This window comes from Athene cunicularia, assembly GCF_003259725.1.
Source record: "Athene cunicularia isolate RWA chromosome 6 unlocalized genomic scaffold, athCun1 chr6_part1, whole genome shotgun sequence".
In the NCBI taxonomy this organism is placed as follows: domain Eukaryota; kingdom Metazoa; phylum Chordata; class Aves; order Strigiformes; family Strigidae; genus Athene; species Athene cunicularia.
In genome coordinates this window covers 8,523,711-8,546,738 of record NW_020799105.1, presented here as the reverse complement: position 1 = coordinate 8,546,738, position 23,028 = coordinate 8,523,711, and the positions used below count along the sequence as shown (strand labels likewise).

At 36.6% G+C, this 23,028-nt stretch overlaps 1 protein-coding gene and 1 long non-coding RNA gene across 2 annotated transcripts; both read left to right on the top strand.

Moving 5' to 3' along the window:
* The first annotated feature begins 270 nt into the window (after window positions 1-270).
* SLC35G1 (solute carrier family 35 member G1) lies at window positions 271-7,094 on the top strand. The gene is given in 3 exon segments (XM_026851489.1): window positions 271-286; window positions 771-996; window positions 1,486-7,094. Coding segments are annotated over 3 exon segments (1,002 nt in total). The 3' UTR covers window positions 2,246-7,094.
* Window positions 7,095-13,317: 6,223 nt separating this feature from the next.
* On the top strand, window positions 13,318-22,126 carry LOC113481455. The gene is made up of 3 exons (XR_003398684.1): window positions 13,318-13,418; window positions 13,645-13,748; window positions 21,477-22,126. It is a non-coding gene; the product is annotated as an uncharacterized LOC113481455 (long non-coding RNA).
* The last annotated feature ends 902 nt before the right edge of the window (window positions 22,127-23,028 follow it).

Below are 23,028 nucleotides of genomic sequence, written 5' to 3'. Positions count from 1 at the left end.
GGCAATGTGGAAGCTTGAATAGAAACCATTAGACTTGGGAAACTACTTCAGGAAGAGAAAGTTTGATAAATAAGCATAAACTAAGGTCTTCATGGAACTGTGATGGGTATCGGTGCTTTAAGCAAGCTTGTGATGTTTTAAAATTAGTCACTTAAATGTATATTTGATGCTTATTTGAAGAAAATACTTGGATTCTTACACCAAGATAAAAATATATAAAACTTCTGGAGGCCTAGGTCAAATTTAGGGTGGTTTACCTGCAAAATAAACATGGGGTCTAACAAAGGTGAGGTTCTGTACACAATGTTAACATGTGTATTTGTGAGAAAGGAAATTAAATCATTGCTTATGAACCTTAATTAAATTAATAATCAAATTATTTTCAAGGTACTAAGTTTCAGTGTTTCAGAATCTGACCATGGACCATTCTGCAGTCAGCTGTATTTATTGGTCCTTGGTCAATCGTCAGAATCATAAACTAGTCCTGCAGTGAATTGCCCAAGCTAGACTACTGCCTCCAGGAAGTAAAGCCTAATAACTTGCATGAAACTGTGAGAAGCTTTGTATCCAAAGTGTTAGGGTTCATCTCTTATCTCCTATTTTAAAAAAAAAAAAGGAGACCCGTGGTGGTGTGTGAAACATATTTTCAAGGTTTGTCTAGTAAATACCTGTAGTATTTGCATTTGTTTCCATTGCTTCCCCTGTCCTCTATCACAAGAACAGCTACAAATGTATGGAGCACTACAGTATGTAGAACCTCTTGACCTGAGAAATCTTTAGTAGATCATTATTAACTGGAATTTTATCTATTGCAGGAACAAAGAAGAAAGCTGCGTGTCCAGGACTTGGTCTGTTTTATACTGTACTGTCTGCCTTCCTTTTCTCAGTGGCCTCTTTATTTCTTAAAAAAATAGAAGATGTACATTCAGTGGAAGTGAGTGCGTTTCGATGTGTTTTCCAAATGGCATTTGTTCTTCCTGGTTTAATATACTACAAGTAAGTGTAGCAAAAGTTATTTCATAAAAACAGATCTAGAATGATTACTCAAATCAGATTGCAATATTATTTTAATCAAGACTTCAGTTGCATAACTGCATTGTTTTGGATTAGTTGATAGTTTCTTAATGCAATTCAGAAAACTGAAAATCTTTGACTCCCTGAATTATAGAAGTTTCTGCAGAGTTTGTATCAAATGTATTGATCTTCCATGAAGTGGTGTTCTTAAAAAATAGAAGGTAATTTGTAGATACTCTTTAGTTTTTTTTGCAAGCAAAAAAAATAAGAGTTAGAAGAACAAGTTCTGGACTCTGAATGTGATTGGGGGGTGGTGATAGGAATAAACTGGTCTGTGATCAGGCAGTTAAGAATATTTTGATATTTGAGGTAAATCCCTCATCTAAAAGGGTGTGTACATTTAAATGTGATTGGATGTTGGTCATGAAATAAGCAAGCCAGTGACATTAATGTGACATTTTTGTTTTTCAGAACAGGGTTTTTGGGACCAAAAGGTAAAAGAATTTTTCTTTTCTTCTGAGGATTCCTTGGCTCCAGTGCAATGATTCTTCTCTACTATGCTTTCCAAGTCATGCCATTAGCTGATGCCACTGTTATAACTTTTAGCAGTCCTGTTTTTACATCGTTGCTGGCATGGATCTTTCTCAAAGAGAAATACAGTATTTGGGATCTTCTGTTTACCCTCTTTGCAATCACTGGAGTGGTTCTTATTGCCAGACCACCGTTTCTGTTTGGGTCAAATGTTACGGGGATTGAAGGAAGTTACACAGATCACCTTAAAGGAACTATAGCAGCAATTACAAGCACAATATCTGGAGCTTCGACTTTTGTTATACTAAGGAAGGTTGGAAAATCTGTGCATTATTTTTTGTCAATTTGGTATTATGCAGTCATTGGTTTAATTGGATGTGTTATAGCATTGTTTGTTATGAATGAATGGCGTTTACCATACTGTGGTAAAGATAGGGTTCTTCTAATATTAATAGGCTTGTTAGGGTTGGGGGGTCAGATATTTCTCACAAAAGCATTACAGATAGAGAAAGCTGGACCTGTAGCCATAATGAAAACAATGGATGTGGTGTTTGCTTTTATTTTACAAATTCTTTTTCTGAATCATCTACCAACCTGGTGGACTGTGGGTGGTGCCCTTTGTGTAGTAGCTAGTAGTTCTGGAACTGCCATTCGTAAGTGGCGACAAAGCTTGAAAAAAGCTAAACAAAATGAAATCTAACAATACAGACACTAATTCATTATAGAAACAATCAATCTTGAAATATATATACAATATTTATTTTTATTTATTTTAAAGATCTCACTTATCAAATCATAGTACCAAGTTATATCCAATGAAGTAAGTTGACTTTTTAAAAAAAAGCAAAATTGAATATGTTTTAACAACTGATTAGGTATATGCTGCTCTTACATTTAGGCATGCAAATACGAGAAATAGATATTTAAAAGTTGCTTGCTTCCTATCAGAAGTGGAAAAGAGTTTTTTTGGCTTTTACTTTCGTAAAATTCCTGCTTCTCCAGTTCTCGGACTCTTTCTTTATTCTTCTGAGCAGTGGAAATTAGTTTCCCAGGCTTATTTAATACTATTCTGTGCTTGATTACCAGAGGGATTGCAGTACAAAAGTTAGGACGGAATGAAGGGTTGTAATACTATAAACATCCAGCTCTTACAGAACAGATGAAGCTTGCACATTTACAAGCTTTTTTTTTTTTTTTTTTTTTATTTTGAATTTGGATTCTGAAAGAACAAAGGCTATTTCATCTTTCCAAGTAATATCCAGTGAAAATTAACTTGTGAAAATTACCTATCAGGTTTGCTTTCTTTTAAAAAGAATTTTAAATGCTTGCACTTGCTTTACAGATACAGTGAAACAACCTCATCCCTTTTTTCAATATGTGATTTTTCTCAAGAAACATGCATTTAGTTGCTGCAGTCTCAGTGATGAGAGACAACAATTCATTGTATACCACTCATAAATTAGCCATTTCTTGTGGTAAGGAATGTTATGGTGTAGCTGCACTTTTCTTTATTCTATGCAAAAGATTATATTTTTTAGGTATTTAATATAGGTTATTTTAAATGCTGCTTATAAACCTTTTGTTTAGATTCTTTTGTACAGAAGTTTTTTTATGAGACCAAGTTTTAAGTCTTCTTGGCCTTCATAAATTTAGGAGGATCTACAATAAAGCGATTGCCCAATTTATAAGAATTTACAAGACTGCAGAGTAATTGCAGTTTCACAGAAAATGCAGGTTGGCCAAGATCATAGCAGAGATGCTACAGAACAGGTTTGAGGAGAGCTTGGCAAGAGGGTGGAGCTATGCATACACATCTCATGACATGGAGGCATCCATGCTACATCAGGCAGTGCTAGTGGGCAGCTTCAGCCCTGTTTCTCCAGCTGACCCTCTTAAATCTGCACTTCTCTTGCACATCTTCCCACTTTTATAGGCTTTATTTTGATAGCAACAGATGCTAAGATAAAAGGCTTCTGTTATTGATCTTAGTGTCTTTCATGTTTGCAAAGGAGTATATGTTTAGTATCAGGTAGGGGGATTTTTCCAGATGGAGTCTTATGTACTTTTGGGTCTTGTCTCAGTAGTGCTTAAAGTAAATAGTAACTCGGATCTTATTGTGAGGTGTTTTTCAGTTATTTACTCCAGTGTTTTTCTAAAGGAGAATACTGTGTTCTGTAGACTTGGCTGTTTTGTTTTTCTTTTTCAGAATCATTGAAGGGAGCAGGTGTTTTCTTACTTTGATTTATAGATGTCTAGTCATACATCTTTTATTTCACCAATAAGCATTGCATTCTGGCAGAGCGGATCTAGGGGACTTGAATCCCGAAGGACTGGAACATGTGTAGTACTTTGGGATGCATCTGGATGTCAGGAGCCAGCTTTGTGCAAGATTCTGTATGTAAACCAGCACCCTGAATCCATGTATGTTTATGGACTGGAGCAGATTCCACTTGAGTGGTAGAATCAATTCCTGCTTATAGCTGTCTGTGCTCTGCTTCTCCTGAAGGCTGAAGTTCTACTGCTGACAAGGTCAGGAGTAGTGTGAAACTGCTTTCTCATCTCTTTAAAGCGCAATGTAATAAAATTCCAGTTTGGCATCCATTTCACTTAATACTTGAAATTGTAAACTGGGATTGTTTCTTCTGCTTCTCAGCCATCACTGCCATTGAGCAGCAGCTTTCAGGGGTGGGAAGGAAGGTAGACTTCATTTTTTACTGCTTCAGTTCATGTTTAATATACATGTGTTTGAATTGACGCTTATAAAGGTGTGGTTCCAAAGCAGCTCAGATTGATGTAAACTTGGACTGTCAGCTAGTCCTGGTTCCTCCTGTTGTCTCAGTGCTTATGCTTATGTGGTGGTGTGGTGAGCTGGCCCTGGGAGCAGATCCAGCTACATAATCTTTTAGTAAGCTTGTTAGGGCAAAAGCAGAGTAGCCTGCACTTGATGACAGTGTGAAAACATTAGGAAGGGGAATTAGATAATAGTTTAAATTACAGCATAGGAATGCTGCTTTGTCAGTACAGAATAAAAATAATGTGGAAACTTTATATAAAAAAATCTTTAGGTCATGTGATTTCAATGAATTTTGTTTACACTCAGTAGAGAACAGACTACTGAAGAAAGGACTGTTTTCTTGCCCTTAACATGTAAGTAAGTGCAGAAAATAAGCTGAAGTCAACAACCTAATACAGTGATTGCTACTCTTTCTCTCAAGTTCTTGCAGAAACTCTTCCAATATATTTCCATACCTGTAGTGCCAAAAACCCCAGATTTTTTTTTTTTGTTGTCCAAACCTATAGGGTTTCCTTATGGGCTCCATCTACTTATTTCTTGCTGCTGTCCTAAACCTTCCTAAATATTTAAGTAGTTAAAATAATCCTCTAAAGAATTTCCTATGTTGGAGAACATTGTAATTTTTTGAACATTATTTTGATTTTGATGCATCTTTTAGAGATTTGTTTAACTGGTGTGAGAATGAAGGACATGGCTAGAGCTTCTCTAGTCATAAAGCATGACAAGCTGGCTTCTGTAACTAGCTTTTGTAGATGATTTGAAAAACATTTAAGCTTTAAGCTTTTTCAACCACCTCAATTTTTAAATTTTTCTTCAAATGCAGGTGAAAACCTAAATTTTAGTTGGAAGCCTTGAAGAGAATGAAATTATACAAAAGTATGGATACCCTAAAATGTTGGGGTTTTTTAAACAAAATATTTCTGAGAATTCCTGTCAGGGTGGTCAATTTTTTTTTTCTTCCAGAGCTTAACAGTTTGAGAATCTGAAATGAAACTGGCTAAACCTTGATTCTTTCAGATTCTGATTTTTTTTTTTTTCTTTTTCTTTCATTGGATAGAGTTTTACTTTTGACATCTTTTTTAGCTTTTTAAGTTTAAATACAGCAAGTTTCTCAGGGTCAAATATTTTTCTGAGCTTTGAGTCAGAAATATATTAATAAAGTTCATTGCCTGTAGTGTCCTGTTGTGATCTTTAGAGTATTTTTAAGTTCCATAAATGTACTTTTCTAATAGGAAGTCCTTTGTAATATGATGAAATACTGTTGCATTGCAGTTGCTATGCTATAATGTTAAATTTCTCTTGAATTTCAACGTATTAATTCAATATACAGGTTTTAGTGGGTCCTGAATAGAGTAATAATTAATTATTGGTTGTTTTGCACATAAACACAGGGTAAAAAGATTTAGTTGTTACTGATGTGTCACAAGCACGTTTCTCATGTTCTTTACTATGCAAAACACTGTAATCATCTGTTGTCTTCAGTGGGACTTTATAGCCTTAAAGCCTTATGTATCTGACTTTTCTATATAAAACTGATGGCTGAAAAAGCTGTGTACTGTCACTGTGCCATAGCCAGTTTCTTTCAGGTTAAGTTGGTTGTCATAGAATCATGCAGGTTGGAGCTCCAAAAGCTCTCTACATAATCCACACTACAAATTTGACAAGTTCATTGTGTAGACAAGGGCAGTCTACATAAGTAAAATTCATTTCCTGCATTTGTCTAACACCCTGCATGAAGTAACCTCAGTGTAACAGCATTGGTGAAATACGTGAAACTAGTCTCTTTCCCAGTTCCAAAAACTGTTTTAAGATGGCTCTTCCTGTAGTTGATAATGGCAAGATGGGTAATACTACCCTTCATCATAATTTAGTATAAACACTTCCCCGCCTGCAGTATTTTCTCTTCCTTGAGCTTTTAATCAAGAGCTAGCTGTTAGAAGAAAATTTATTTCTAGAGAGGCAGTGTCTTTAAAAAGTTATTTCCTTGCTAGCTAGCAGCAGTTAACTGGGAAGAGTCTGTTTTCTAACCATGGCAGGGTCAGTCATCTGTGGGCATCAGTCCCATGAGGGTAGTAGAAGCATGATCTCTCTCCCTGCATGGATTCAGAGTTGGCAGTGCTGGCAGCAGATGTGCAACACTGACTTCAGCAGGACATTGCAGTTAACAACAGAATGTTTTTGTGGTCATAACTGCCTGTCCATCCAAAGAAAAGTTGTGGCTTTATGATCCTGCAGGTGCAGGTAACTTCAGGGTGGAACATACATAGACTTCTATGCTGATAACGCTTCTGTATATCAGAATGAGTGATTTCCTATATTATGTGAGTTATTGTTTGACAAAAAGGGGTTAAAAATACCCTCAGCATTAATGAAAGGATTTTTATGATGTCCTATATATTGTTAAATATATGTTGAATGATATGTTTTGTAGAAGTTACTGGCTTTGTTATGTAGTAGTATATTTTTATAGGCAATTCTTATATATTGAAATGTTAAGAATATTTTCATAAGAGATTTATATTCATCATTGCTAATAAAATGAACCTGAAGAATTAATCTCTGGTTTTGCATTGATTTAATAGAACATATTTGAATGTAGTGATTGTAAAAGCTTTATGAAAGAACTGTTAATCAAACAGTCCCTGTTAAATATGAACATATGCCTCTACTAGCATGCTGCATTACTTTTTATGCCTTGCAGCAAGCTAGGGATGAAAAGAATCTCTATCAGTTTCCATATAGCAATTTCTTAACTGGAAACACTGTGGCACTGACTGGTCAGTAAAGTTAAATTTTCAATTTGGTTTTGTGTGGTTTTTGATTATTTTTAAATTTTATTTCTATATGTTATCATTTGAATTCAAGTCTTGTCCCTTCTGTCACTGATACTTAATTCACTCCAGTGCTTCCCATTATCTAGTCTTTCAGTAATTAAATTAGCTTTTCACCAAAGAGGAAAAGGAGGAAAAAAAAACCCTGATTATCTCATTTGCAAAACCACCACCATTGTTAAATACTACAAAAAGATTGTAGTAATTTTTTTATTATCCATATAACAGTGCTTTGTCCTGCAGTGCTGTCTTGATTTGTAAGAGAAGATGATAACAAGGTGGACAAGGGTATTGGCCTGCTTGAGAGCTTTGTGCACGTAGTGAATCTTTATTTCTGGGTGTGCCTTGATTTAGCATTGTAGAGGGGAAAAATAGATGAGGGAAGATGAGTTACATAGTGGGGAATTACTAGCAGTGTTAGCTTCTCTATCCAGCGCACTCTTCTTCACCTTATATGCTCAAAAAAACCCCTTACTGTAGGATGGTTTGATACCATCTGTTTCTCAGGCTCTAAAGTAAAGGAAAAAGCAAAGTACTTCCAAGAGAGCTCACTGTGCCAGGCATAGGCAGGAGAAAACTAATTATGAAAGAATTTTGTGGAGAAACCTTGCAACTTTCTCTTGGCAGTTCTGTAGGTTTGGAACAACTACGAATATATAATATATAGAATGTTAAGCTTTAAGGGAACGGGGAAAGAGCTTTTTGGATAGACAGTGTTAAAATCTTCCTTATTTACAAATGGATAGTGACATAACATGAAGAGATGAGGGCTATTACTAAATATAACTTTTGAAACAAAATTCTCTAGAATTATGTCTGCCCACTACAAAAAAAAAAAAAAAAGGAAAAGGAGTAGGAATCAAAATTTCAGAAGAAAAAGCATTCCCATTATTACTTGGGAAACAAACTTCACTAAAGTTGCAAAATACTTAGGGTATAACTTGCACTTCTCATTATTGATAAAGTATTCTTACAATTCTGAGCATGGGAAGCAGTGCATGAGATACGATATGCAGCTGAACCATTTAAATAGATTTCAGTTGATTATTTTGATTCTTCAATTAGCTTTGTATTTGTATTTATTTTCTGACACTACTGAATGAAGTTCCTACATTTTTTCCTTTCAAGTAGCAATAAATCCTGGACAGGATAATGAGAAACTACTTTGTCATCTGAGCTTATGTACTGAGCAAAGGGAAAATGAGAGCTCTTGCCCTGCTGGTATAAAGTGATTCTGGAGTCTGTTTGAAAGAGGGAAAGAAAACCCCTGTTTTCTGGTCAGTGAGTATGAAGTTCTTTAATTTTTACTTTGTACTGTGACTGTTCTGTCAGTAGGTGGGGCTATCTTTCAAAATTCTTTAATATGTAACATTAAATCCTGTTAAAAATCCAAATCCTTAGTTTTCGGCAATTAAAGTATTACTACAGTGTGATGTACACAATTTAAATATTGACATTTAAATAGCAGTCCAAATGCTATTGTGGCACTTCAAAGATAATATAGAATGCTGCTCAGCAACCCCCTGAATAATCTTTTAAACTCTCCTCTGAGGTTTTAAACTGCATCCTGCACCCCTTCTCGGAGAAAAACATTCTGTACAGGGCAACTTTAGCAGTTCTCTCTGAAATTCTGTGAGCTCTGTGTTGCCCCAAAGCTCTCAGTTGAGAAAATAAGGGGAGAGTGGGCCTGCCGCCTTCATGTGAATGTCAGTGAATTGGGAGGGAATGTTGTAATGAAATTAAACATAAGTAATTATGTTGCTAGATATGATACAGTCTGTACATCTAGCATATGTCCTAAGCCTTCTTTAAAAAAACCCCAAAAATCCAAACCAAAAAAAGGGGATGACAAATGCATTCTTGCTATTAAATTCTTTGGGATAATTTGTGGTGAGTTAGGATGAATTTAGGCTAATAGTTCTAATTTTGCACAGAAATAGAGCACACCCTATCTTAGCAGTTGATCGGCATGTTGTAACTATTGTCCCCTGTTTTTCTTCTCTTTGGGGGATTTACAAAAATATTTTCTGTTCCACTCTCTGATTTTTATTTTGGGGCTGGGGTGAGACCCCTACATAGTTATTAAGCAGGTTCTTGGTGTAGGTGCTGAGGCAGGGAGGCCCTATACATCTTCTAGCACCTCATCCCCAGGGTCCTACTGTCAAATATTTTCAAATATTTTCAATGCCAGGGTTTCCCAGTAACTCCGTTGCTCTGGTCACCACAGCACAGGGGTATGGACAGGACCAGGTGTGCTGCAAGACCCTCTTCAGTCAGACCAGCCTTTTAAATGGAGAAGTCGTGCAAGCTCTTGAGCAAAGATGCACCATGCTTGAAGCCTGGTAGAGTTGAGAATAGTTGGCAACAGTTGTTCCAACTTCACCTTAATTTAAGGGAGGGAAATATTAGAAAGGGAGGAGATGATACATTTAAATACTACAGCAAACTAGAAAAAATACTTGTCAACTTGTTTTCCACTGGAAGGTTGGCTGGAGGAAATTTTTCCTGGTGTTAGCTGGCAATGGTAGGTGGTGTTCTATTTGATAGATTGTACTGGAGAGTTTTTGGGAAGCTAAATGATGTTAAAGGAGAGAAAAGCCTTTTAAAATATTGTTTGGAAAGGCTATGTGGCAAATCACATTTATTTCATATACAGTCCACCATGAATCAGATATTAATATTTACTTTCCACCTTCCCATTTGTAATTTATTTCATAAAACAAACATTTCTTTTTGTTACCATAAAAACTGGTCAGTCACTATTGAATTTTGGTCAGGAAGTGAAGCAAAAAGCTGTATGCTTTTAAAAAGTAATATTGTTTTTTTCACTTTACCAGAAATATTTCATACCAACCAATGCCTTGTATAGATGTGTGTTCAATTTTACTAAACATCATCTTTATATAAAATGAGTAAGGCTCTATGTTCTACTATTTCTAGTAACATACATAGGAAGTCCATATGAAAACACTTGGCTGATGTTCTTTACTCTTGCTGTATACAAAACATTTTCTTCATTATTAAAAAAGAAGAGCAATAAAGAAATACTACAATCTGAAATCTCCTAGAAGACTACAAATAGTAAGGTAGCCTCTTCTATCCCAGAAGCCTGGTTTGCTCATGTCATTCATCTCACTATTCTGCTTTACTTGCCAGAACCACATAGCTGTATTTCCCTGTGGTTCATTAGTTCTTAAGCTGTAATAAAGGTGGCTAATTTCAATTTATGGTGTCATCCGCAGTTAGGCTATGTTGTATTTTCAGAGAATGAATGTGTGAAAAAGACATAATTTTTTTAACCTATGCAAACTGTAAAATTTACAGATTAACCGTATTTCCTGCATCAGAAGAACTTGTAAATTTTAATGTAAGTGTCTATCATAAATCATCTTGACCCAGCTTTAGAGGACAACCTCCTGTATCTCACATTCACTTGGGGGGGTGTGGGGGGTGGGGTTGGGGGGCAGGGGAAGAGAAAGGAGAAAGCAAATATGTGGGGGAAAATCACAGAATCATCTAGGTTTGAAAAGACACTGAAGATCATCCAGTCCAACCCTTAACCTAACACTGACAGTTCCCAACTACACCATATCCCTCAGCGCTGTCGACCCTACTCTGGAACACCTCCAGGGATGGGGACTCCACCACCTCCTTGGGCAGCACATTCCAACGCCTAACAACCCGTTCTGTAAAGAAATGCTTCCTAATATCTAGTCTAAACCTTCCCTGCCCCAACTTGAGGCCATTCCTTCTTGTCCTATCGCTTATTACTTGGTTAAAGAGGCTCATCCCCAGCTCTCCGCAACCTCATTTCAGGCAGCTGTAGAGGGCAGTGAGGTCTCCACTCAGCCGCCTCTTCTCCAGGCTAAACAACCCCAGTTCCCTCAGCTGCTCCTCATATGACACGTGCTCCAGACCATTCACCAGAACCTGTGAGGGCTTCTCCACTTGCTTGATAGAAACCCCCATTTCCCAGGCAGCTCTGAAGCCACATTTTTGACCCCTGCCTGTGGGAATGATGCAGCTTCTTACAGATCCTAGGGATGCTTTTAATGCACCCAATCCGTGACCACAGCCTTCATTTGAGATAACAGCAACAGCTTTGAGCTCTGCTGGACTTTGAGATAACAACAACAGAGGACTTCAGAGGAACCTCATGTGTGTTATTTGTCATACCAAATGCAACATCTGAACAGTGTTTGCAGGAGACTGACAAATCTGTCACTGATCCATGCTGCTGGTCCCATGTCCCCACATCCTTCCCTCTCCCAGCTGGGCAGCCCTGATGGACACAGGACACGTCTTTCAGGGATGGGGCCATCGTGTCAGAATCCTCTCTGGATGGAGGGATTGTAAAATAGGACAGGGCTCTGCCAACAGCAAATGAGAGGGGCAAAAATGAGTGATGCTGATAAGCTCAACAAGGAAGAGGAGGAAATGGGGTGAGCAGATTTATTTGCAAGTGATTTGCTACACCAGCATTTGGTTGGGGAAGTATTTTTTTGTCGGGCTTTTCTAAGGGAAAATGTGAGCAAGGTGAAAGATCTGCCTCCACACATCTGCCGCTCCCCAAAGGAGGGAGTTGGCTTAGGGCTGAGTCTCTCTTTTAAGTGGACACTAGCAGATCCTCAGTTATACCAATGCTTGTGATGGGCACTGCCATGCAGTCCAACGTCTACCTTGCAAGAGGTTCAGACTCTACAGAGCCATCCTGCTGGAGAGTGGAACATGCACCCCCTCCCTGCAATGGGGAGGGACAGAGGTAGCCAACAAGGTCCTAAGGGGAAAGAATGAAAGCTACGGCTTCAGTGGGAAGATAGCTGATGCCCCCAAGCTTGTGTTGCGCTGACTGGGGCAGGTAGGGCATGAGCAAGTGACCCATGCATGCTACATTCACTCCAGGCACTCAACCAGTCTTGGTGTCTGCTTTTTACCTTTGTCGGGAAAACCATTCTCTGTCCTTTCAGCATTCACTCTGGCTGAATCCCAGGCCAAGGTGCTCTGCTATGAGCATAGATTGTACTAGGCATGCCTCCTTCCTATTTTAGGTAGAAAAGCAACTCAACAAGGGCTGGGCAGGAACCCACCTTAAACCCTTCCCCTCCCTAGTCCTGGAAAACAGATACCCAGACCCTGTCTCTCTGTTCAGACTTGAGGGTAAAGCACTGCTGAAATTTGGTGGGGATCATGTGGGAAGGCTGGGCTCACTGGGTGACAATCTGCTTAAGCTTAGAGATGTATTTTCAGGGACTGGAGTTTCCTAGTGAATTATTCCTTGTGGTATTTTTTTTGTCTATTGACTGATCTTGTTCAAGAATTTCCATGCTGAGACACAAAATATTCTTGTCTTAAAACACTAATGTCACCTCATTTCTAGCTTCAAGGCTTTGTTGTAATCAACACAACATTTGTAAGGCTTCATAACCATTTCAAAATGTTAATATTTGCTCTAGGGCAGCAAAGTCTAAAAAGCCATCACTGCTTGTGGCTGGCCACAAGCCTCTTGATTCCATGTACCACCACCCTGTAATGCCAGGGAGAAAAGATCAGAGTCTGTTATCTTTTCAGTTTTCCTGTGTTTGCTCTTTCTCCTTCCAGGAATTTGCACATGGAGGCAGGAAAAGTCTTGTCCAGAGGTGGTGGTGCAGCATGCAGCCTCTCATCAGAGAGGATCACCAGATCCTCTTTATTTGGATCCAGAAGCAAGCTTAGGACTTAGAGAAAAGGGATGGTAAATTAGAAAGCAATAAAAAAAGTAATTTGGGTAGTCTGAAGACAAGGTCATTTTCGAGTGTAGAAAAGTCTGTCAAATACCCCTGTCCCTCCTTCTGCCCTTATTTACTACTCATCAGGGATGTACAACAGCAGCATCAGGTTAATTTGCCTCCCAGAGAAAATGTTAAGCCCTTTCTTAATTGTCTTTATAAAGAACTGCACCGACAAGATTTTATTTATTCCTGCAAGTAAAAATGTTTTTGCTTTTAAAGTAATTGAAACACTGAGCCTCCTCTGTAGCAAAACTGTCCTGATGAACCCTGTCTGTTTGATTGGGTACAGATTGAAGGAAGAGAATGAACAGTTTGTTCTCTGCTGATTATGTAAGAATACCCTTGACGGTGTGCTGCTTGCTTCAGATTACAACTTCTATCCCAGGGTTAGCATGGAAGAAAATAGAAAAAACAGTGTTAAACCCACAGTTCTGTTTCTTTAGCATGCCTTTATTGAAACCTGAAAAGCCTGGTTTTGAGGTAATGTATGCTACTTTATGTTAGCCTGTAGTTCTCTAGATGTCAGGGTTGTGATCAGCAAACTTTTATATACTGTTTCCTTGAAAGGATTATACTTGCCAATTTGATTCAGCTATTCTAAATTTTCTAGAGGACTCTTTAGTCTTCCCAAGTTTTGTAATGTCCACAGATATTTTGTAGCATGTTTTTCTAATTTGCCTTTTGTCTCCTTTTATTGGATATTTAGAGCTTCATTTCAGGGTTGAAAGCATTTATTTGCAGGTCTACTGATCAATTTTTGTAAGAAGACAGATTTGCTCTTTTGTATGCACACTTACAAATATGTCCCAGGTAGGTAATTGACAAAAAAGTGTTATTTCCATTTCATTTCTCCCATTGAAAAGTTTTTAGCACATTAGGAACTTCTGGACAGAAGCATGAAGGATTACACTGCTCTTCTGAAAATAAGAGCCTCATCTTTCTCTTGAGGTGAATGGATATTTTTAGGCCCCCTAATTTTTATAGATCATACCATGCTTACACACAATTTGTTGTAAAGAACAGTGGCTACCTGCAGTTTCTCAGTTGTGCTTAGACTGTCATGTCAGATGTGGATGTGAGGGTGGCTACTATGCTTGTACCCCCAAGGGGACAGGAGTACTGGGTGTGCAGTGACAGCACATAGAAAAAGGAATACAGCACTACAGATTGGTCAGGACAATGCAAAACTCCTAATCCTGCATATAGTGAAGATTAATGTGATTTGAAGATCATCCATTTTATATGCTCTCTGTCCCCTCAAATGCTTCCATCAGTGGACTGCTCACTGGGAAGCCAATGACGTTTACAACACTCCAGCAACTTAGAAGCTTGAAATCAGGAGGAGATGCTAATACTGTATCGTCTTCAAAAATCCTAGAGATTTCTGTTTTTGACAAATGGTTAATTAAGCTTTTCCCATACCAGCCCCTTTCCCAAACAATTTTGTTCTTTAGCAACAGTTTTACTGTCATCATCTGGATGACAACTTTTCTGCACGTGATCTTAGGTAATTAGTTTAGAATCTGGTGGTGCTTGTGTTTAGCTTTGTTATTTACTTTTTTTCCTTTACCTCCTTTAATTTTATTTTTACAGCTTTTGTGATAATTTCAGGTGTAATTATATTGGTATATTATCACACTTCGAGGAATTTTTGGTTAGGTTGTTCGGCATTTTCAGTATTAGATGCCTCATAACCACATGTATTTATTTTCTTAGCCTTGTAATTAGTAAATTGTAATTAGTGCCTCACTGTTAATGTGTACCAATGGTCTATAAAACACAGCATATGGATACTTTGATGAAAGGAAATTGGGAGATACTGCTTTTATAAACCTGAAAGCTGCAGAACAGATGTGGAAGGAATTACTGAAAAAAAAATCTCAACTGGCATATAAAACAGAAGCTGAAGTTTATTTTGTTTTTATTATAAAAGAAAGAACACTTTACTAAGGCTCTGTTGTATTTAAGGTTACAAAAAATTGAGTTGTTCAGGACGAGCTGTGAAACTATGTGCACTGATGTAACACTTAATAGAACAAGGCAAATATTTTTTTGCTTTAAAATTTTAGAACTAGAACTTTATACATTGATTGTAAAAATATGGACTTTTAGAATTTATAGTAAATTTAATAATGTTCCCTTTTAGGGGATAAGACAATAATAGATACTGTAAAAGTTCACGTCCTTTTTTTCATTTCATGAGCAAATAGTAACATAACGATTACCCTTTTTGCAGTGTTATTGTCTGGCTTCCTTCATGGAAAGTCCTGTTCATATATACTAATTTCTGAATAACTATTAAGATTAACCACAAGTATTCCCATACTTTCACATTTTCAACACCTAATCAGCCAGCCTGACTTTGTAGAAAACAGTAGGTTATTATTTACTTACCGTTTATAGATTTTGGTAAAGCACTGAAGTGCCTACCAGGCTAAAACATGGGTGCTATTACAGTGCTAAAAGACTTTTCTCACATTATTTTCATTTTAAATTAATTTATTAATGTAATGCTATATCAGAATTGCAGTGAATTACTATTCAGTGTGAAATACTATTCATGACCTTTCAGAATAATTTGGGGAGATAATGGACATATTTCCTTTTCATAAACCTACTGTTTATAGCAATATGCTGATTATTTTTCATTCTGTTGTTAGCACTTCTAAAAAGAAAGGTGATGTGGCAAAACCACATGAATCTTTTATGTTCCTAAGTATCAAAGAAATTGTGTTGAATTTATGTATCAATCAAATGCTGCTGGTCGTATAACTGGATGTTGCTATGACAAACAGCACATACACAAGCACAGTCACAGCAAAAGCCAATGTATTAACAGAACTACAAAGGAATTAAATCTAAAAAGTGGATTCCTCTTAAAAGTAAAATTACAGAATGTAGTCTCAGTGATGGAGAAGATGGATCCTTCAACATAGGAACTGTCAGATGCTTATTCTTGAGCTTTTTTTTTTTTTTTTTTATAAACTGTCATAATAGTGGGCAAAATAAGACCTTTGTTATGTGTCCAGAATTCACGTGTGTTAGCAAATGCTAATCAAAGCTAGCAAACAAAAAAGTAATTTGTTGCACATTGGAATATCTGAATAATCCAATTATCTTTTCTTTATAAAATAGATTCAACTTTATTTTTGTTGGATTCAATAAACCAAGTTTAAATACATGTTGTAATCTACTTCAGTTCAGTAGCTTTTAATGAGAAAAACATAATTTAAGAACTAAATTTTAAAAAGACACACGAGGGGCCAGGCTCTTTTAAACACTGTGTTGTATAACCAAACCCGCCTTGGTTTCCTGAACATTGTCTGAAATTATGTTTTCTATTTGGAAGCCATCCATCTGCAATAGGAATGAGGGCTCCCAAAATGCCAAAGTGATAAGGATGAAATTGCCTCTGTGTTATGTGACATGGGAACAAGGCTTCTAGCCTGTTAACTCCTTGTATGACGTAGTTCACAAATTGCCCAGTGAAGACTGGAGGTGGATCTACCCCTATGAATGGCACTCTCAATTCTCTGTTAAATTTAATCACCTACTACTCACCTTGTCAGTATACTTTCTTTCTGGTTTGTTAACAATCCTACAAATCTCTCTGTGTGGATTACCTCTTTTTCTAGGATATTAGTTCCCCAAAACAGTTATTAAAGTATTTTATGCTGATTTTTTGAGTTTCCTTATTCCTGAACACACCCATTTCCCAGAAGCAAATGCATTTTTAGGAATCCTTCAGCCAACTAGTGGTATTAGTAGCAGATCAAAGTGCATTACATCTAAGGTCATTCCTCAAAATTTGTAAGATGTCTTCTTGCAAGTACTTGCATAAGGTAGGAGAATATAATAAATATGAAACGAACACATGACGAAGACATTCAGAGTATGTGAATTCCAAACTATGCTTTTACTAGATTGAACAGCAAAAGTTACTAGTTTATTAAATTTAAACTCTACCCTAATTCATAAGAATGGTATAAAAGCTTATATAATTCATTTATCTTTAGACTTTATCACATAAAATTTAACATCACAGTGCTAGACTGTAAAAAGCACCACCTACCAGTCTACCTTTAGGATGAGGCAAACTTTCAGCTGAATTGTGTATGCCGACATTATACAAAACTTTAGTCAGTTCTGCAGCCTTTATATGTTAGTAATCTCAGCAACTTGGGTTTTATTGGAAAGTTAGAGGTAACTTCGATATACTTTGGTTTTTTTTTCACAAGGCTTATAATGTCTCTTCCCAAGTAGTTTTGGAAGAATTGGGTAATACCCAGGTTTGTCCTTTGAAACAGATGTCAGTTTCTGCAAAATGTACTTTTATTGTGATATTACTATTTTCAAGAAAGTTGTGTGGTATACACATGTTAAAATCTCATATTTTGATGCTAAGACTGTATAGTATTAGGAAGAATGATTTACTTATTACAAGCATTAAAACGTTAATTAAAGATTAATCTTAGTTGAGCTGATAATCTTTCATGTATAGGCATATTCTTTAAGAATATCTAGAGAAGCAGCAGGAAATCAAATGGCTGTGGACATTAAGCTTTTTGTGTATGTGCAATAAATAGATAATGCATAAAATGGCCTTATTTGGCTATAGCAAGAATACACGTTTTCTGTAGCATAACAGACAAATTATACTAACATAAAATAGCAGAATTAAGTCCTAAAATATATATAATTAGTTACATGAATAACTCATTGTCCTGGCTGCTTGTTTAAAGTGATGACAGAGCATGGGTAAGTCACCTCATTAGCTGGTTCGCAGAGGAAGTGAATCCCTGAGTACAATAATAATTTGGTATTCAAACTAAAGGCACAATTATGAGGCAATAGAAGAACTGCCTTTTGGTAAAGCTTCCTTGAAAATGTCAATCAGGAGAAACAAGCCTAGAAATAAAATACCGTTCAACAGGATTAATCGGGTGAACCTGAACAGTTAATGGGATTACACAAAGATAGATACATCTAATGAGCTTAGATAGATCAGTCTTTATTGTTTAGATGCTCAGGACAATATTCCATCCTGGTTGGACCATGCAATTTTATTCAAGAAACAATACATTTTATAATTAGAAATGTATTAAAGACCTTACCGTGCATTTGAGGAACTTCAATTCTGAAACTAGATGAGGAAAGTAATAAAGCAGGCTTCTTAATACATTTTCATTATGGCTGTATAATTTGATTTGGAATGTCAGTGTTTATTACTTGCTGCTTTAATATCGTTAATATTTATGTACTATTCTTGACCCCCAAATTATCATAGACTAATTCATGAATAGATATGTATTTTCTGTCTTCTGATTTTTAGGGGAGAATTAACAGAAAATTATGGGGTAGCATTCAATTTTATTCAATTTATTAACTTTATTCAATTACCACTATTAATACTTTGTTTGACTTCCATTATGCCTGAACTGTAATATGAAGTAAATGTTATTCCTCTAGTGTTTTGAAGACCTGTGTTCTAATATAGTCTCTAACTTTTAAAATACTGTCATGAAATTATGGTGTAGAAAAAATCAATATTAACATACAGCTAAGTTATATGATGGGAAGACAGTTGAAGGATAAAACGCTTCCTTTCATTTGATCTATGAGGAGTTACTCCACTGAAATATGAAAGTTGTTGGATTAAAACTTGTATAGCCAAAAAAGCAATAATGCAATTATTCCATATTTATAATTAATTCTCTTTATCACAAATATTCTGTCTTAGAGATATTTGAAAATAATGTATGGTGGTTTTTAAAGTTTACTTCAAAACCTTTTGTATCTCTTCCAAAGACTAATTGGAAGATGACTTTACTAATGATTCGAAAGTCGAGCAACTGATGTCAATTCCAAAACTCTAAATTATGCATTTCAGCTTATTAGTCTTTTTAGACAGTTATTCTATCTAGTTTATTTTTTTATTCCTAATTGAAATGTCAGAAAGTCTTTGAGCATGTTCATTAGGCTTTCAGAATTGCCTTCTGACTGCTGGTGTTTATAACAGTCAGATGGGCAAAACAGACTTCACATCACGTAAAGTGACATTAAATCTTTAATATAGTTACAAAGGCCCTGGAACATTCATGGAATAGCAGACTTGATAAGAAACTTCCAGTCCAGAGTTAATAATTTAAAAACAAATTTTGAAATTCAAGTAGTTTGTCTTCCATATGTTTATTATTCTGAATCAGCATAGAAATTGTATTGATTTTGATTATTTATCTAGCAATCACAATAAAATAGTCTCAAAATTGGACTTTTACTAAAATAATAGTTGTCTTGACTGAAACTTTTTCTGTAAAAGCTCTTCTCATAGAGCAGCATAGCCTTATGACTGAAATAGAATTGTGCTTTATAGAGAGAGCTGGGCTGCCCTGACAGAGCAGTCACTACCCTGCATCCATGGGCTGAACTTCTGTAGAATGATAATTGGTCTAATGGAACAGAGGAATTAATTGCAGATAAGGCCTATGTATTCCTTCACAAGAAAAATTGCTGCCCATTAGTAAATCAATGAAAATTTTGCTGTACTGAAGCCAGAATGCAGTTAAGAAAACACTCTCAATCCTTATTTTCATGTGTTTCTAATTTTCTCTTAGAATTCCTGTTTGCATGTGCACAAGCATGCATGCTTTTCTTCAGTCCTAGCTGAAGGGTGAATTTTGGAGCAAAGCCCAAGGAAAAACCTTTTGGCTATTTTTTTAAATCAAAAGCATATTTTAGGTGTTTTATGTAATTTGTTAAATAAATTGCTTGAAAATTGTGCTAAAGAATACCACGATTAAAGACAAAATATTCCTTTATACTTTATACTGCAGCATTTAGGCAAGTGATGTATAGTTCAGACTGAGTGCAGAAAAAAAGCTAGGTATTACTGAGTACTGATCACTGTAACTACTTTTTCTTCCTAAAGTTGGGAAAATTGCCCAAGTAAACTCGCACTGCTTTAGTTTCCCCATCTGTATAATGTGAATAATACTTACCATCTTGCAGGAATGTGTGGAATTTAATATTTATGCACCGCTTTGAAGTTCATCTCTAAATCGGTTTTGTAACCCAAACTCCAAAATACATAGTCGGTAGAAGACTGTTATCTGGTAAGAGCTAAAAGCCACATCAATATTTTCTGAAAGTCCTGTATTTTTCCCTACCTCTAAATACTATATGTGGAATCCTAGATTAGTGAAACTTCGTATCTGAATCTCCACCTTGAGCTTTTATGTTCACGTTGTGTTGCTAGCGAATCTAGCAATATGGTAAATTTAAGCACGATGTGTTGTCTTTCTGTATTGTGAAGCCTACTGAGTAGGGTACAGCTTGATGACTAACAGCTAGCTAGTTCTCATGAAAACACAGTGGACACTGGCGTACAATGAGAGAGAAGACTGAAGCATTCTCAAAGCACTTTCGGCTTGGCTGAGAGTGTTAAGAAGAAACCGTGACTGATGAGTCAAGTCCAGTGCAGCAAAAAATAGTTTCTTCATCTGTATAGCACTGAGGTCTTTAAGCAGCTCAAAATTCACTTCTGCAAAACTTGGGCATGGGAGTGCCCCACAGAAGAAATGGAGTCCTGGATGCTAACAAGTGCCTTCAGACTTCTCTCACCTTGGGAAGAAATTAGTTTTGAAAGTAGGTCAGTGACTTATTTTGAGGGGAGTTACTTCTCTTGTGTGTACAACCAGAAAGAGAGGTCCAGAATAGATGAATCTTGCAGTAACTGAGGCAAACAGATCACCCAGGTAACGGCCACTTTCTGACATGTCACCAAGGAAATTAGGTTCTTCCCAAGTAAATCTGCTTGTATTATGTACTTCTGTTGGAATGGAAAGAAGATGGCTTGTCTCAACTGCAAATGTGTAATTGGGATGCAATTTCATCCTTCTCATGATCCACGTACAAATTCTGACTTGTTTTTAAAGAAGGAAATCAAGTTAAATATATTAAGTAGTAATTTATTTTGTTTGCTGTATCTAGGCATATTATTCCTTCATATTTAAATTTTTTTCAGTCTGCAATACTTTTCAGGGATGCAATTTTTGAACTATCAATTGCATAAATAGATTTTAGGAAGAGATCAGCCATGTCAGCAGTCCTGTAGCTTTGTAATATTGATCATTTCTTTCCTATAGTATTCAGAGAAGTGAATCTCATCTTGAAGGAAATGAGCATAAAATTATTTTCTAGAGAGCACCTGTCACCATTGTATCTGACTTCTAACTTCACACTGTTATAAATTTTTTTCTCTCTTCCTTCATCATAGTGTTTGAAATCTTACCATTATTAAATAATCTTCCAGTGTCCTGGTGACACATGGAAATCTTCATTTTACAGGTGAGGAGATGGATTTCAGGAAGACATCCTTCATGTAACAAACTGCTTGAGCATGTTATTGATCCTGGTATGCTAAGCTGTCCCACTGATGTGTGCCTGAAGTGAGACAGATGCCTTAGTCTTTTGTTGAGTCAAGGATATTGTGATTTCTCCAAATTTTCCATTCTGTAAAATGTATCACTTTCTTTTCAGTACAGGATACCTTTTATTGTTGGAGTTTTGCAAGCTGAAAAAAAATAAAGTGTGAACATGTTGTGAAGGAAAACGTATATATATTTTCCACTGGAATAATGTGATAATAACTTTCCTGCACTCTTTAAAACAACTGGAAAAGCAGAGAGAAACTGGAAAAAGCTTCCATGGAAAGGTTCCTGTTGCCTGTGTGTTTAGAGGATAATTCATTGTCACTATTGTAGCGCTGAAAACCTATTGCATGATTTGTTATGAAGTAGTTACTATGCCTCTGACACAAAATGTGAAGTACACTGAAGTATTATTAACTGAATGTATTTTGGGTCAATATTCAGTATGTGAATATATGGAAGTACTGAAAAATGTACAGATCAGAAGATGATTGGAAAAGATTGACTACTGAGATTTTACTTTTTGCAAAATATTGTATTATGGCATTTTTTTTTGGTAGTATATGCATTGAATGAAATCTGGGCCACGCTGGAGACAAAGGGAATATTACATTTTCTGTAAGAACCTGATTTTATCCAATATGTATTTCAGTATAGAGTGATCAATATTATGAGTTAATTAAATGAATTAGTTCAGACTGGGCATGTCTTATGTCTCCTAAGCAATAAATGATTTTGACTTTACACTGCTGAGATCAAGGTGCTTTACTGTAGTGGATCTATTTTGGTAACAAATGTAAATCCAGGAAGTAGTAAGTTAATAAATGTTTATATATATATATATATATATATATATCACCACTAAATCTAACCTAATTTGTTAACTCCCCCCAAAACATAAACTTTTTGAAAATATGTAAGTTCAGTAGACATTCAGTGGGTAACTGCACTGACTTTTTTGATAGATTTGTGAACTGATAATAGACTTTCTCCACTGTAACTACTATCTAGAAAGCATCAATACTATTGTGTTATCCGCACAAGACAATTACTGCAATCTGCTGAGGTTACAGAGTAGAATACACAGTAATAAATCTGACTTTCAAACCTTTGGATTTGTTCAGCCCTTAGAAAGTAGTACGGCGAGTTCCTTACATTGGAAGAGAATGAAGTAAATTATCTGTAAGTTTTACAACCCTGTACTGGGACACAATCTTTACATAACTTAGCTACGAGAAGTGGTGCCTCACATAAAAATGTCCTAAGTAAACTCGTGTTATCGATGGCCAACTTTCGCCCGTTGAAAGAAGGAGAACGCTTCCTTTACGGTGGAAGTTTTCGAGACCGTTTTTCTTCTTGTTGCGTCCTCATGGGAAGGATCGCCTGCAAAGGTGCCGAGCTGCCCTCACCGAGACCGCGACGTGCCCGTAGCGCCGATGGGAGCAGGGCGGCATTTCCCCCTCCCCTTCCCCGGCTCCGCGCTCTCTCCCCACGGAGAGCGGCCGGCAGCGGGGCGGGGGTGGCGCGCTGCCCCGCTCCCTGCAGCGCCGAAGGGGCTGCGGGCAGAAAAGTACCAGAAGAAGGTAGGTCTATTTGGCAGGGGAGGGAGGGATTTATTTCAATATTTTCATTCCCTTTGTAGCTCACAAGACAGAGTCAGA